The 17307-nt window shown below is 49.8% G+C and overlaps 1 protein-coding gene across 11 annotated transcripts in view; it reads right to left on the bottom strand.

Annotated features, from left to right (window-relative positions):
- The window catches only part of RIMBP2 (RIMS binding protein 2), a 206437-nt gene that overhangs the window by 85495 nt on the left and 103635 nt on the right, over nucleotides 1-17307 (bottom strand). For 4 of the 11 annotated variants that reach the window (XM_047697847.1, XM_047697848.1, XM_047697849.1 and 1 more), the window contains exons 1-2: nucleotides 6446-6528; nucleotides 3433-3522 (exon numbers count right to left, since the gene is read on the bottom strand). In XM_047697847.1, the coding sequence (XP_047553803.1) occupies nucleotides 3433-3522; nucleotides 6446-6463 (108 nt within the window). In that variant the 5' untranslated portion in view covers nucleotides 6464-6528. Of the gene's footprint in view, nucleotides 1-3432; nucleotides 3523-6445; nucleotides 6543-17307 lie in introns of those variants that run through there. The other 7 variants (XM_047697840.1, XM_047697841.1, XM_047697842.1 and 4 more) reach the window with 3 other exon arrangements.

Below are 17307 nucleotides of genomic sequence, written 5' to 3'. Positions count from 1 at the left end.
GGAACAGCTGCCCTGTTCAGGGACAGCCTCGCAGGCCCCTTTGGACCCAGGCAAATGGGACACCTGAATGACTTTTTTGAGATCAGTCAACAGTGGGGTTTGCCCGTTGGAAGGGCATCAAACAGCTTCTCTGCATGGTGTCCTGGGTCGCCAGCTCATTCGTTTCCTTGCACAGGGGGGCCTTCCTCGGGGGAGCTCGACCCAGTATTCCACGGAAGCCCACATCAGACTTTACCCTTAAGCGGCAATTGTTTCCAGGCAAGCTTCAGGGAAGACAGAGACTACACATCTGTCTGCTTCCGTAATTACGAGCCCGGGTCATAAGTGCCGCTTTCTTCATCAGGGCCCCTAAGAAGCAGATTGCAACCCCAAGCCAAACTGAGATGAGGGCACTGGGAACTTCCAGACCTCACCCTGAGAACCAGGAGGGCTCCCTGTGTTTCTGTAGGGACGCTCCCCCGCCCCCCCCCCCGCCACAAATCCGGTGCTCCGCAGGTCAATACTTAATTCAGCGACACGAACCATCCCGGCCTCTTCGCCTCCCCTAATGCCCCCTGGGACACACACACCCACCCCAGGGACAGTCTGGTGAGGGACAGTCTGGTGAGAACTGCTGTTTCTGATGCCTTCCCTCTCCCTGCCCCGTCCCCATCCCTATTCCTATCTCCACCCCCCAGCCCCACCCCATCCCATCCCCGCCCCCATCTCTCTCTCTCACGCAGCCAGCCCAGGCACCGGGCAGAAACCCTGAGCCCACAGAGTGCAAGGAGGGGCAGGGCAGAGCCCACGGCTGAGTCTCCCTGCCTTCTCTCTGAAAGCCCTGCTTTTCCCGTCCGTGCGGGTGAGTCACCGGGCGCCCTCACACACCTCTGCAGAGCAGAAAGGAATACAAGCTCATGGCTGGGCCTCACAGCCTTGTTTGAAAGGCCAAGGCGGACAGGCAGCATAGGAAGATGTCTCGGACCTTCAGTGAAAACACGCTGGGTTCTGTGAGGGTCCTCCGGGAGCCGGGTTGCCCGTGGGCACAGCCACGCAGCATGTGCAGAAGAGGAGAGCTCGCCTGGGCAGTGATGCCCAAGGGCTTTGACTCTAACCCTTTGCTGACCAGCAGCAGCCACGCCGGACACCCCCGGGCAGGACCATCTCCCTTGCTTCTCCTCCATCTCCGTGCCTTCGCCAAGCTGCGACCACCACTCCAGGCCCAGAAGGCCTGCCTGGGCGCGGATAGAAGTGCACATGGGGCGAGCAGAAGAGAGAAAACCATCCCAGGTTCAACGGGCCCTGCAGCCACCTCCCACCAGCCCTATTCTCAGCCTGCACCTGCTGCCTGAAATACCAGCGCGACTTCACGTTTCTGTTCCTGCTTAAGTAAAAATAGTCCCGGGCAGAGGGAGTCGCTAAGCCTCCTGAGGCATTCGTGCTTCAGTGGGACTGAGTTTATCAGAGCCTCTCCCAAGAGCAGATCTGGGAAGAAAGAACACAGAGAGAGCGGGGGCTGGTGGGAGAGGGGGGAAAGGGACTACACCGAGGGCTGAGACACGCTGAGCACACAGTTCTTTAGAAAATCGTGTAAATACACATCACCTAAAATCGAACCCTCCAGGCCAGTTTAAAACATACAGCTTGGTGTCACAAGACAGTCACACTGCTGTGCAACCATCGCCTCCATCCATCTCCAGAGTTCCCTTCGTCCTTCTCAAACTGAGCCTCTGTCCCCACGAAACGCTAGCCCTCCCTTCCCAGCCCGTGGCTCCCACTGCTCTACTCTCTGTCTCTGAGAATCTAGGTCCCTGGATCTCTAGGGACCCGAGTGGAAGCACACAGCATCTGTCTTTTGGGACTGGCTTGTGTCCCCAAGCATAACATCCCCAAGGTTCATCCACGTGATTGCAGGTATCAGAATGTCCATCTTTTGAAGGCTGGGTAGTATTTCATCGGAAATAAAGACCACAGTCTCTTTTTCCGTTTAGCCGCTGAAGGATACTTGGGCGGCTTCTGCCTTCTGGCCAGTGTGAGCGACGCTGCTCGGGACGCTGGTGTACTGATTTCTCTCCCAGGCCTTGCTTCCCATTCCTTTGGGTATCCACCCAGAAGCAGAAGGACTGGATCATACGGTCGCTCTACTTTTGATTTTTTAAGGAGCCGCCATCCTGTTTTCTATGGCAGCTGCCCCATATTTCCCTTCCCATCAACAGTGCACAAGGGTTCTAATTTCTCCCCATCCTTACTAACCCTTGTTATTTTCAGAAAAGCACATATTTTTAAAAAATTGGCCAAATGGAAGGCAGAAAAGTGTCAACTCAAGAAAGTTCCCATCTTGGGGCGAACTGTTAGAACTCGGTGTTAGAACTCTTTGAGGTATGCGTTCGCGTGGCTGGCTGGGAAATGAGCAACCTCAGTCTGCCGGTCAGTCATCCCCACCCACTGGTCCCCTCAGAGCACCTATGACGCAGGCTGTTATGGCCACCGGGACACACACGACAGCAAAGGCTTCTGCTCCCTGGGAGCCGGCATTCTCACAGTGGGGAGATGGACACATAATTGCAGATGCGTGATAGACTACGTGATCAGAGATACAAGAAGACAAAACCAGTGAGGTCACGGAGACCAAAGGAGGAGCGAGGGATGGGCACATATTATGCAGCCATGGACAGCCTTGCTGAGAAGGTAACCCTTTGGAATGCGTGCCAAGAAGGCAGCAGGTCTTTGACGGTGAGAAGGTAGGATTCTAAGCAGAGGAACTTACTGAGTGCTGAGACAAGCTTGGTGGACTGAGCGACAAAAACGTCAGAGTGGCCAGAACCTCACGAGTCAATGGCAAACGGGCAGGTCAGGTTGAACAAGATGGCGCCATGGGGAGGCACATCACTCTCGTTTATGGGAGGCGTTGGAAGGCTGCTCCAAGGAGCTTTGCCAGCTGGTCCTATCACTAAGGACGCCACGGAGGTGGGACAGGCGATGTTTTCAGCCTCGGGAATGGAGAAAGTGGTGGCCTGGAGGCTATGACAGAGATGGAGACAATGGGGAGGGGAGGTCTGACGTGGCTTGTTGGTGGACGAGCCCGATGCAGGTGTGAGGTCAGAGAAGAATCCAGATGGCTCCCAGCACCTTGCCCGGCGCAGGTGGGTGGAAGGCAGTGCCATGGACTAGGGCTGATAAAAGCTGGGGGAGGGCTGGAATGAGGAGGTCTGGGGGACACCAAGGGGTCTGCTTTGGCCTTGTTGTTAAGGATACGATCCCAACAGACTTCCAGGTGGAGATCACCAGTGGGCACTGACCGCGACACCACTGAGTACTTTGTGCAGGCGTCACGTGAAGGAACAGAAGAGGTATGACCGAGGAGCTGGCCACCCACACACTGGGTGGCATTGTGTGATGTCCTGTGACCCCGACCCCTCCCTGCCACCCCGCCCCCACTCTCTCCCCCCTTACCTTGTCAGGCTGCCAGGCCCTTGCGGGAAGGCCAGCATCATGCGGTCTCAGGCGGTGCTGCCGCTGGACGGCATCCTTCAGTGCATCTTCCTAGGACAGAAGGAAAGAGCTTTGTGAGACGACCCCCCGGATTCAGGGATGTGGCAGGGACTGGTGGCTAAGAGCTCCGATTTGGGAGGTAGCCCCGGGTTGGGGGTGATGCTGCAGTGCGGAAGCGTGTGATGTGGGGCCGGCTGCTTTGTTCCATCCGAGCCGTGAGTGTCCTGTCTATAAGATGGGAGTAACCGTGCTCCACAATGATGCTACAGGGATACAGTGAAATAATATGTATTAAGTACATCGTGAGGTTCCCAGCAGACAAATCAACCCCAACATGTGGTGAGCTTACCTGCTTTAAATATCCGTATCCCAATGAGGCAATCTTGTTAAGTCAAGCTCTGACCTGACCCTTTCCTCACAAACACTCCTCCAAACACATTCCCATAACAAATGCTAGAGAAAATTTTGAAGGGTTTGTCCTGCTCAAAAATGAGGTTAAAATCTCTGAGGATGAGGAATGGCTAGAGCCCGGTGGCAAGCAGGACTCTGGGACCTTCCAGATTCTCCACCCAGACACAGGCACAGAATTGGGAGTCCAGGTTTGGTTGGGTTGGTTTTCTAGTATATGTGGGACTCAGAGTTCCCACATGACGCCAAGAGATCTGAGCAGAGCTCAGTGCCTGACCTGAGCTTTGCCCAGCCCCCAGCCAGCAAAGGGAGCTGAAAGTAACTGACATCTGCCCAGAGTTCTAGCTTATATGAGGTAATGCACCTGGGGAAGCAGAGGGAGCAGCCCCCTGGCTCGGTGTCTGCCCTGGGTTATGCCCTAATATCACTTAGCGTGGGAACTGTGAGCTACCGGTAATAAAACCTAATTCAAGACTGGGGACATTCAGGGTGTGGTGTAGTCACTGCAAGGAGGTCAGTCAGATAGGGTGGGTGGGACTGAGCATGGAAAGAGAAGCTGGAGGTAAAACTCCCCATTAAAGAAAAGTCTGAAAATAGAAATTCCAAAACAATTTTTTAAAAATGAATAAAAAAACACCTCACAGTACTAAACAGATCCAATAAAATCAATAATCAGGATGCATTTACTCCAGAGGAAATAAAAATAATAAAGCAATCTGAAAATGACTTCAATAAGTACACTGAGGGTTCTCCCAAAGGGGAAAGAAGGGAGGCCATCCATCCAAAAGGAACAAGAAGGAGGCAACAGAGACAACGAACGGCCACAGCAGGAGGAGTCTGGCGACGCATCAGCCTCCAGCAGTCAGGCCTGCCATTTCCCTGTTACCCCATCCTTCAGGTCACTCCCTCAGGTCTTGAACTCATCTGGCGACTCTCTTTTATCATACCTTGAGCACTCTGGTTTTTTGTTCCATTCACCCTCCCAACAGGAGAAGGGCAGAGTCCTGTGGATTCAGACACTTTCCCCCAGGAAGGAGGCTCCTTCTGGCTATCCCCAGGTCCCATATTTTGGTCAACGTCCCTTCCACTCCACCACCATCAGCAGGAGCTCCTCCACTCTTTGGTGCCTGCCTCATTTCCATGGTGATAAAACACAAGGAAGCAAGTGCCACCTGCCTTGGCCACACACCATACTAGTGGTATTTTGCTCCAGGAACCATGATTTCTCGACCTACAGGAACGAGCTTGATCATGTGGCCATCACACTGCTTCCTTGGGAGATATTCTCCGTAACACTGGCGATCTAAAGGGGGTCGGTGTACTCATCGAAACACCAGAGTCTTGACCTTGGAGACTTCTGATTCCCGGTAGTCAACAAACACAGCCATAACTCAGAGGATCAGAGGAGACACTCAGGGGTCCTAGGGGTTGGAGTATGGATTCTGAGGTCAAACAGCTGAACTATAGCCTCTAGTCTTCCCCTTGCAACCTGCGTGGTCTCGAGTAGGCTGTCTGACACTTCCACACTTTCTGAGATCTAAGGATGTAAAAGTGCCTACTACCCGACCGGGAGGCATGGAGACACCATGCAGTAATTCTCACACAACCCTGAGCACACCATCTTGGCTCAAACGGGTATCCCTTCCCTACCGCAGATACCACATTTGCCTACATCTCCCCATCTCCCACGTTCCACCACCAAACAACATCTCCTCTCTCTGCATCGCACCTAGGAGAGTGGGCTGCAGGAAAGGGACATCGGGAAGGGGAATGGTGCTGGCCCTCTCACCCAGTTATCTGGGGGCTATAGAAATGGTTCGTCCACTTGTTTTGTTTATAGTCCTTCTCAGTGACTCGTGGGCAGCAGCTTAACCTGATGAAATCAATCTTCCCAAGAAAACAAGCTCAGGACCTAAATCCTGTCCAGGAAGCACCGATCCATGGTGTCCCCACGCCAAGGGAAAGACCCACCCCCCTGTCTGGAGGACGGCATTTCTCCACACCGGTCCAAGCATGAACGGGCACTTCGGGCACCACTTAGTTTACTGCCCCTCCCCCACTCCCTGGAAGAAGCCACCACACAGAGGCAGCTGCTATAAACAAAACCATCCCAAAACAATCCTCCAACCTACACTGAAATCATCACAAAAGACCCAAGCTAGGTGCCAAAGCGCTTTGGGTAATGATGCCAAAAGAAGCCCGTTCACTGACAGAAACACCCAGCAAAGGCCCGAGGAAGAGAGAGAAGATACCAGTGTGAGCCTGCAAAGACTGGGACTCACTGCCCACTTTATGGACACCTCGCTTTATCCGCACTTGCCGTTTACCCCCTGAGAACGCCTAGAGATAGCTGGGGGTGGGGGGCGATGGGGCCGGTTGCTGTGGGGGGGGTATTCCTGTGGTCTTGTCCTGCGTGCTATAGTCACTGCAGACGGTACCCCTTGTCATAATGGGCCCAAGGCCACTCTGACATGCATGTATTTGCAGAACTTAGGGGAAGATTCAGAAAATGCCTGCTGTTCATGCTTCTGATCCTATTAAAATGCTGAGAAGTGAGAAGACTTACCCTGGAAGCTCTCATCATTGACACCGTGCAGGACCAGAGCTGCCCACCCGGGGATGCTGTCCCCGCTCCAATTAAAGGGCTCCTTTCTGAATTAATCAGCACCACCAAAGAAATGCCACCAAGCAAAATACAGATCACCTTGTGTATTGGTCGCATGCTTGAGACCAGCAGGCCCCCAAAAGATGTGGGCTTGTGGTCGCAACACGACAAAATGAGTCTCCCAGCAGGCGCGGGTGGCACTGGCTATGACAATTCTCAGGAGAGGGAGGAGGAGGAGGACAGGGTGGATTTAATATAATCTGACACTCTTGTCTGAGTAGCAAGGCTTTCCACAGCCCAGGGTGAGAGGCCAGCCACACCGGCCCCTCGGATGCCAGGTGCACATGCACCATTCCGTGCCACAGCATAAGTCATGCCCCCATTGCCGTCCCGGCTGTTCAGGTGCAGCACTGGTGACTCGGGACTGCATCTGAGAGCGGGGATCTGAGTTTGACGACACACACCCACGGCCTGAAGACGAGGATCTGGTGACTCACACATCACCAGGACGGAGATAATGAAGAACTTTCCAAACACCACTGCATGAAATCACCCCCTAGCTCTGCGCTCCTGACCTGAAATAGCGGCGTGAAGAGAGCACGGCCAGCACCAGTGTATTTGCTCGCTCTGCAGGGGTTTCACGGATTTGCTTTCCGCGGGAGGGTCTGAGCATCGCCATGGGAACAGGGGGAGCCTTAAGCCCTTTAAAGTGTGTGAAGTCAAACAGAGTCAGAGGGTTTCGGGTTTACCGAACGGGAGGTGCACGGTGAGACAGGGCCTGCCCTGTAAGAACCACGACGTACGGGTGCTTTGTTGAATCCGACTGTCTTCAAGCACACAAGGGAAGAGGAGCAAAGGTCTCCACTCCACTTCTTAGAGGAATACACAGAAGTTAGGACCAAGTAACAGCTCCAGCCGGCCCAACCAGAGTTCTGGGATCTGATTTGAGGACCACAGGGACCCTGTACTCCTAGAACCTCCCTCAAATGGCAACTGCAGGAAGAGCCAGTTACACCGAGTGTTTTGATCTGTTAATATCCACTAATGCATTAATCTGGAATAGACTTATTTCATTTTTTTATCTCCTCTTAAGCAAAAATATGGGAGAAAAGAATAAATTCTGATAACGATAAGAGAGAAAGAGAAGGACCCAAGCATACAAATTCAAACACCCCAGGGAGTGAGCAGGCAACATAACGGGGTAGGCTGGCCCAAAAAGAAGGATATTCTAGAGTGATAAGAAATGCAGTGATTGGAGATGCTCATGCCCATCTAAAGAGGTCAATGGCAACCCAGCTCCAGCAAGTGGGAAGGGAACCCAGCTGGTCCTGGTTCTTGGGAGCTGGAAGTCTGGGTTTCTATCTGAAACATCCCTGTTTTTAAATGTTGGTTCTTAATTCAGATAAAACATACACTGTGCACTCCTTCCCATAATAGATATGTCTACAGGTTGAGTTAGCTTATAAATTGGGCATTTTGTTTAAAAAAAGTCAGACCTGATGAGAATAAAAGATCTGTGGGGTGAGGTCGGGGGGTGCTAGGTGTAGGCAGGATGGGGTGGGGGTGCATTCCCTGTGTGTGAGAAGAGAAAGAAGATACAGGGTCACCAAAGATAAGTTTGCCCACTTGTGCCTCTGTTGCCTGGCCATCCACTAAGGACTGAACTCTGTGCCCCCAGATTCAGATATTGAAGCCCTAATCTCACCTTACAGAGACGGAGCCTTTAGGTAAGTAATTAAATGAGGTCACAAGGTGGGGCTTTAATCCAGCAGAATCGATGCCCTTATGAGAAGAGGCAGGAGAGCGCTCTCTGCACGTGCGTCGAGGAAAGGCCATGTGAGGACACACCTCGAAGGGGGCCACCCAGGAACCAGGAGCAAAGCTCTTGCCAGACAGCAGCACCCTGAATTCCAGCGCCTGGACCGGGAGAAGATGAAGCTTCTGCTGCCCAGTCTGTGGAGGCTTTTTACAGCGTCACAAGCTAAGATGTGGCACCTGCCTCAAACGGGGAGGTGCGGCTGGAGCGTTCCCCCAGGTTCCCGAGAGCAGCTCTAGGGCTAGGCGAGGGGCACCGGATCTTCAGAAGGCCACCTCCCTGCACCATGAGCTGTAATTAAAGCCACATTTCGAGGGTAAGATGACCACTTTCCCTGGAGGGAAACCAAGACGTGGGAAGCACTCTGTCATGACTTATCAGTCCCTTTCACTTCAGTGACATCCTTCAGTGTGTACGTGTCAGGCACGGGGCTCCCTGGGCACTCCGGAAACAGCAAGTGAAAGACAGCCCCTCCTCACAGCTATGACAGCAGAAAGGCAGGTTGTCATGGTGGGAAATAAAATTGCCGACCTGAGATAACGAAAAGTTAACAAAGGTCACACAGACGGAGACAAATGATTTTGTATGTGCTTAAGAATCAAAGACCTGAGGGACACCAGGATGGCTCAGTCAGTTAAGCATCTGCCATAGGCTCAGGTCATGATATCAGGGTTGTGGGACTGAGCCCTGCGTCAGGCTCCACCTTCAGTGGGGAGTCTGCTTCTTCCCCCTGCTCTCTTTCTGTCTCTCTCTCTCTCTAACAAATAAATAAATCTTTGGGAAAAAAAGAATCAAAGAGTTTGCAGGACATTGAAAGATCAGTGGCAGGAACAGTGAATCAACATTCAGCCAACTGCCAAATGGCACTATCTTTACTATAAAGGAATATTTAAGAAAAATAATACCTGACATATTAAATTACAGAAAGTTTGAATTTGGAATTTATTGGCCTCACGCATTTGTTTCTCTCAAATATGTTTATTCATTTTGGTTTTAATGGTTTAGGGAAGCTGTAAAAATTTCATAAACCAGTTTTATCACTGGGCACATGTAATTATGTTACAAATTATAAATATACCACTGTAATAAGTTTGAGTATAATATAGAAACTATGTAGTTATAATATGCAAATCTAGTAAAATCAGGTTGTAATGACTATCAATTATAATAACAGATACTAAAAATAATTTAAATCAACACTGGGATGTGTTTTTCTTTCTGAAAAGTCTTCACAAGTGGTTCTTGCCTAGAGGCACAGCTAGGAGGATGGAGGTTTGGAAGAAGAAGGGATTGCATGTGTGTTGCATGTGTTTGTGTGTATGTGTGCATGCGTGTGTGTGTGCACATGTGTGTACGCATGTGTAAGGGGGTTTTGGGGGTGACAGCGTTTGAAACAAAGTAAGCAGGAGAAGAATGGAAGGAGTCCTTTGCCCCTGTCCAGGGTGCTGTCCATGGTGCTGTCCATGGGGCGCTCCAGGACGCTGTCTGGGGTCCTGACCCAACTCTTGCCCCTTAAGCTCAACGCCAGGACTATTGGCTAATCATCACGTGATATGGAGAAATCACTGGGACCTGGAGGACATGGGTTTGAGGCCTAATTCTAACACCTACTGAGTGTCGATTTGAAAGACAGAATGCATAGACCCGCACTTTGAAAACTGGGAAGGGCCATTTGAATGTGAGAGATTGTTATGCCAATAAACAGACTGTCACTGAAACAACTGTATCTGGTTTCCTATAATGCTCAGGTCTAGGGAGGAGAGAGACAAGCCTCTGAGTTCTTTTCTTTATTCAGGAAGATCTATAAACGTGCACTTGCCTTAACTACGACAGACATACGCACTTCCAGACCTGTGTGACATTCAGGCATACTACATATGCCAATAATGCAATTACAGAGAAGCACTGTGCTATTTAAAAGCTATTTTTCTAACATGGGTTAGAGACAAGCTCAAGTAGAAAAATATAACATGCTAAGCAGGTTCTAACGTAAGCTTATGAACCAGAGAAACATCTGAATTTTAAATAAAGCTTCTCTCCATAAATGTATTTCATCAACTTGCATGTACTTGGAACCTATGCTCCGTCCTACTAATGGAAAATAAACACAGTCACTTATTTATGAAAATAAGTCACAGTCAAAAATTTGCTTTTTTCCCATTGGTCACTCTCATCAGAACACAGGCTCCCCCAAAGACAGCTCTTCTCCACCAAAAACAACGTGGTTGAACCTATGAGAATTCGTCCACGTAGGATTCTCAAGGTTGTGGAGCAAGGGGAGAGGAAGGGTAAACCGTTAACATGCTACCTGTCCCAGGAGGCAGAAAAGCTGGGACTCTCCTGCACTGTCGGTACAGATATAAAATGGCGTACCTGTTATGGAAAAGTTTGATGATTCCTCAGAAAAGTGGAACCGAATTACCAGAGTAATCCCACTCCTGGTACACACCCCAAAGAATTGAAAATGGTGTTCAAACAAATACTCGTGTATGAATGTTCAGAGCAACACTATTCTCAATAGCCAAAAAATGGAAACAACTGAGACATCCACCCTCTATAGACAGATAAGCAAAATGCAGTTTAGCCACTCAACAGAATACTATTCAGCCATAAAAAGGAATGAACTGAGACACCTGCTACAACATGAATGAACCTCAAAGACACGCTGGATGAAAGAAGCCAGTCATAAAATACCCCGTATTGTATACATTTAATATGAAATGTCAAAAACAGGTAAATGAGACCGAAAAGGCCCCCTGACGGTGGTCAGGGGCTGGGTGAGGAGAGGGTACACAGTGGCGGTTAATGAGCAAGGGATCTGCTTTGGGGTGATGAGAGGGTTTTGGAACGAGGTAGAAGTAGTAATTGTACCACATCATAAAGGTACTAAACACCACTGAATCATTCACCCTAACACAGTGAGTTTTATGTTGCAAAGGGTGTCCCCCATGCCTCCTGGGACAGAGCCTGAAGTGAGGCAAATATGTCCCCAGCCATGTGTCCACAAGCATCTTCCCTGAGGGTTCTTGGGACAACCAGTCCCCAGAAATAAACCATCACCACGTCTGGTCCTCAACCAAAAGAGAGCAGTCTTCTCCAATTCCAGTGGAAAAGGCCAGCCCTTGCTAGGTCTATCTCCAATACAGCTCCTGCCAAGGGGACTCTCAGGGTCATTTTTCCTATATGTGATTTCGACATAACATGCTGACTTTAGAATTGAATCCCTGCATAGAACGCGTCTCTACCCTATGCTTGTTCGGCATATACAGTGCAAATTATTTTATAAACTGCATTCTACCTAATCTCAAAAAAAAAAAAAAAGGATTCAAAGATGCCTGTAATAAAGATATTTATACTGGGGCGCCTGAGTGGCTCAGTCGGTTAAGCAGCTGCCTTTAGCTCAGGTCATGATCCCAGAGTTCTGGGATCAAGCCTCTGGTTGGGCTCCTCCCTCAGTGGAGAGCCTACTTTTCCATCTGCCTGCTGCTCCCCTGCTTATGCTCTCTCTCTCTCTCTCTCTTGCTCTATCTCAAATCAATAAATAATATTTATAAATAAAAATATGCAATAAGGCAGTGAAGAATAGTGATTTTTTTTAAATAAAAAGAACAATATGTAGAAAAATGTATGCCCGGGAAGTCACATAAAGAAGATTTTTACCCATGGACTGAATATCACATTTAAGTACTGAGCTTGCCAGCTGCCAATGTGAGAAAGAAAACCTATCAATTATAACTTAGTTAATGTAAAGGATGGGCCTCCTAGGATCCTTCTACAAGTAACACAGCAACGTAAAATATTTAAGTGCCTTTTTAAAAAAAAAGCATTCTGCTTTTGCAAGAGATGACTTATCAGTATTGTCACAATATGGCGCTACTTCCTAGAGAGATTCTGAGCTCCATACTCTCTCTCCAACTGTACTTTCTCGCCAGCCATACTCTCTCTCCAGCCACTAAATCTCAGATTCTTTACCACAAAACCCTTGAGCTATACAAGCAAATGAAAATGGTCCTTCTACAATCTGTCCCAATGAGGCAGGGTTAGGCTGCAAATTCAGACAAGGAGCTCTCCACATTTCCCAGACATTGACTTGGTAAGGCAGACTTTCCTCTCCCCAAAGACAGACCACTTCCATTAAAAGCGACAGACTTTGCCTTATGACTCAGGGTCCCCCAGGTGTTAGAAAATATGTCCTTAGTTATAGAGCCACACCTGTCTTCCATGTGGTACATCCGACGCCACAGAAAATGGACCAAATTCCTTTTGCACCATTTTTGGATATTTTAAAATTAACTTTTTTGATGAAAACAGAGCATCATACCCAAAAGGGCACAAATCCTAGACATACAATTCTGATGGTTTTTACAAAGTGCTCACATCAGCATAATCACAGCCCAGATCGAGAAATAGACCATTTATAGCTGCCCCGAATTTCTCTCCTGTCTCCTCCCAGTCAAGACGCTCCCAAAAGGTAACCACCACTGAGACGTCTAGCTTCACAAAGTCGTTATGCCCCTTCGTTAGCTTGATGGGGACGGAATGGAAACATCTTTCTGGGTTCTAGATATCTTCATCAGTATTTTGTCCACGACTCATCCATGGGTGTGAAACAGCAGCTTTGCTCGACTTCACCCCTTCATCTCGCTCATAAATATTCCAAAATCCTTTCATTCTTCTTCAGCTGTTGTTGGACACCGAGGCTGACTCCAGTGTGGAGCCTTTAAAAATAATGCTGCAAAGAACACTCCTGAACACACCTCTTGGTGCCCAGGATTTGTTTAGGGATGCAGACGCTGGACCATGACCTATGCGTGCATCTAGGTTTTGTAGAAATTGCCAGAGAGTTTGGGGCAGCAAGGAGTGTTGGGAGTCCGGTATCCCCATGTCCTCAGCGACCTGTGGCACCCACGGTTCCCCACCCGCCATGCTGGCCATGCCAGTGGGACATAGTGGCGCCCTTCAGATGTACCAAGATAGCAAACCTCACCAATGTCATAGCTCCCTTCTTCTAGAAGTCAAGGGATGGTGGTTTCAGAAGTTCTGGCAGAGAAGACCCTACAGAGAAGACTTCAAACTCTTCAAAAAAAAAAAAAAAAAGAGCTGCCCCCAAAAGCCTTGGGGTCACATGGGCACATGCAGCAGCCCGGGGCTGATGGTCAGAGGTGGTTGGGACTGGGGCAAAGAGAAGGGTGTCTGCCCTCTGAGGAAAGGCCCCATTACCCAGCCCCAGCGAACGTGGGCAAGCATCACCACCTCTTCTACTTTTTAAGAGAAATGAGTTTGAGCTGAAACTTCCCCAATTTAGAAAGCTGGGAACTAAAGACAGCCTGTCTGAGACCCGTTTGGGTCATGGGCCACCCCTCACCGGCTCCGCTCCACAGCTGGGCCAAGTCACGCTCACCCCTCTGTCGAGCAGACCTCAGGCAGGCTCCCCTCCACGGGGGACTCTGAGCTTCCCAGTCCCCTCCGTCATGACGGCCAGTGCCCAGCTCTCAAAGGGGACTGTCCGACCTGCGGGTAGATGGTCTCTGGCTCAAAGAGTAGATGCTACTCGTTTTGCTTCTCTGAACTTCGCGTCCCCGAGTTCCTTTAACTCAAGGGTTATTTTTAGAAGAGTAAAGCGACACCCTGCTTCTCCCTCTTGAGTGAACCATATCCCGCTCCAGCAAGGATCCGCTGCCAGCAACACACCCCCTGTGGATACAGACAGCTGTCACTCCGCACGCTCTGGGGCTTGGGAGTGCGGAAGCAGAGCGTGGAGTCCAGACGGCTCTCTTAGGGTCTCTGCTCAGCAAGTGTCTGAGCCTGGCCGTGTATCCAGCGGTCTCTGACTCAGGGAAAGGCTGCAAACGAGTTGGCCAAACCACCCGCAGAGTCACTTAGCTAAGCTTTTCCCAAACGGACTGTGTTTCTCTGATAATTTTAGGTGGTGCCCGGACCTGGCCTTTGAAATAACTGTCTCATATCCTGACAAACTTGCCCCCGGCCTCAGCCCTGGAAGTCCCCCTGCAGAGCGTCTCAGCAGGTCCTGAGACAAGTTCCCGGGTCAGCTCATCTGCAAACAGAAAGTGGGCCGCAGGCTCTGAGCCGTGGGCAGGCCCCGCACCCAGAACTTCAGGGACGGCCTTCTATTTTACATCCCTCCAGTTGGATTAAATATATAATAGGCAATACGGGTTCATGTCATAATAGTGATATAAAGATCCTTTAAAAAATGACATTTAGCGTATAAGTGAAATGGTTTGAACGTATTAATCAATAGCATATCTTGGGAGGCCAGCAGTGACGGTGACTCTGGGATGACAGGAATCATGACTAACGTCCCACCAGGCACTGAGCCAGCCATCGTCACACAGACAAATCCATTGATTCCTTGCAGCAAGCCCATCGATGGGTCATTATGTTTGTATCCATTTTGCAGATAGGGAAACTGAGGCATGGGACAGTTATGTGACAGAACCAGGGGTGTGTGGGAGAATGGGACAGATAAAGACAGACTGGCTGTGGCGGGGAGGGGACATTGTCACCTACTTTCATATTATTTCGGGTCAAAACAGTATCATCCTGTGGTTACCGCTTTCTGAAATGCAGAGCAGTCCAGAACAAGCTGACACTTTTCCTGCCTATATGTGACAATGATTGGCTCAATAGATCCCAAAATAGAAGCTCCAGAAGGAGGACCAAGCTCTTGCTTGGTTTTATGAATCCCCTGGGAACAGTTTCCAGAAGGGCTTGGAAGTCTTAGTTAACCATTAAAAAAAAAAAAAAAAAAAAAAAAAAAAAGGTCACCATCACACCACAATGACATGACAGTGTCTGGACTTTATTTGGGGCACTTAGGCTGACTGGCTTGCACAGTGGTGGCCCCCAGGTCAGCCCCAGGACAGGGCCCTAAGTCACAAGATGCATCAGGTCTGTGCCAAAGAGCCGGGCAGGCGCCATATCGGCTGTTGCGTTTTCAATTTAAGTTACTTTAAATCAAATAAAATTTCAGGACACAGAGCTTAATTCCCCTCCTCTTGCAGTGGGCTGGACTCTGAGCTGCTTTCAAAGACCAGAACGTGGGAGGAGGATAGCTATCTGTCGTGGAGAAACCCGACAGACACAGGGTCGACCACATGAGCAAGGCCAACCTCCCCAAGGAGACATGGCACTCTTCTCTGTGATTCCCCTCACCCCGAACCTATAACCCCAGTCTAATCATGAGAAGAGTCAGACAACCCCAAACTGGGGGAGACATCATCAGAACTTTGGCCAACACTGTTTGGAAGTGTCCAGGTTACAATAAACAAGGGGACGCTGAGAAAGTCTGGCAAATTCGGATGGACTGAGTTGGCAGGGTGACTGAGTACAGGGTCGTGTCCTGACGGGATCCTGAGATGGGACACCAGTGCCATCAGGCATCCTGGTCCTGGCTGTAGCTACATGCAGTGTGAACAGGGCTATGGGTCTGCAAATGTTGGGATCAGGCCATGATTTGCCCCAGAAGTTTTCCTTCCTGCCTCTATCACTGACATTCTGAGCAGAACTTACATTGCCCGAGTCCCATTCTGCCCCTGGCAGTGCCCAACACAGGGCATGGGGCTGGGAAGAAGGCACTTGGATCAGGCCCAAAGTACCAGGTCAGCAAAGCTCTAGAAAATGCAGGTTGAGACTCAGTTTGGAGGCCCTCGGCTCTCCCTCCCACTGCCTAGCTGTGTGCTGTCAGCAGTTTACTTAATCTCACCAGGAGAAATGAGCACCGTGACCCATACCCTTGCGGGGTTGTTGGGAAGATTGAAATAACCAGTCCACACAAAAGATCCTGGCACATATTAGAGAGAAAATAAATGTAAGTTTCTGATCTCCCCGTGCAGAATTCTCCACCCAGGCTGGACACAGGCTGCATCTCAAACTGCAAACGAAAATCTTTCCCTCTTTTCAATTCATCGGCCACGAGGACCGGAGCAAGCATGCCGATCTTTTCTGATGGGAGAAAAGGAGATTGCCTTTCTGTCTAGTACACAGAAGTCATTAGGGGCTGCACCAGGACTTAGAACTAAGCCCAGGTCATTTTTTAAAAATTGCTCCTCTTGCTCAGGTTGGACTCAAGGCAAAAGCTTTGCTAGTTAAAAGCGAGCTCGTTAATGCTCTGTCTCTCTCCGGATGGAACTGTCAACAAATTTACTGCTTTCACTCATGCAGGAGGTCTCCAGCCCAAAAGCTGACAAAAGCAAAATCAATGTCTGTAGCATCCCTCAAAGTGAAACAAGTTTAGACTTTTCTATTCTCACGGACTTGTATGAGGGAGATAACTCAGAATGGGGGCCTGGGAGAGGACTGGAACCACAATGTTTTATGTGGCCCCAAAATATCGAAGTGGTTATCAACATTTAAATATAGGAAAGTCTATGGGGCGCCTGGGTGGCTCAGTGGGTTAAAGCCTCTGCCTTCAGCTCAGGTCATGATCCCAGGGTCCTGGGATCCAGCCCCACATCCAGCTCTCTGCTCAGCAGGGAACCTGCTTCCTCCTCTCTCTCTACCTGCCTCTCTGCCTACTTGTGATATTTAAAAAAAAAATTTTTTTTACATAGGCTCCACACCCAGCATGGCACCAATACTGGGCTTAAACTCACAGCCCTGAGACCAAGACCTGGGCTGAGACCAACAGTCGGACACTTAACCAAGTGAGCCCCCAGGCGCCCCTAAGAATAGGAAATTTTATATAAAAACAACAATTGATACTTTCTGGTGAAAAAAAGTTGGACAATGTGGCAGCGTGGATCTGCATTTCCATTTGGTCACAATAAACAATAAACACACACGGCTTCGTCTTTGACCCCCCAACTGTCCGTCCCCATTTCTGGGTAAGGAAACTCAGAGCCCCGACTTTCACCCACGCATTCAGTGTTCTCCCTCCTACACGCTGCCCCCCAGCCCCCAGCCCCCAGCCCTGGGCGGAAGGCTGGCCCTGGCCCTTCATCGGTAGGCTGCTGCACGCCACGCCACACCCCTCCGCGCTGTCCTG

This window comes from Lutra lutra, chromosome 12 (assembly GCF_902655055.1).
Source record: "Lutra lutra chromosome 12, mLutLut1.2, whole genome shotgun sequence".
Classification (NCBI taxonomy): Eukaryota; Metazoa; Chordata; class Mammalia; order Carnivora; family Mustelidae; genus Lutra; species Lutra lutra.
This window is presented reverse-complemented; position numbering and strand designations above follow the sequence as displayed.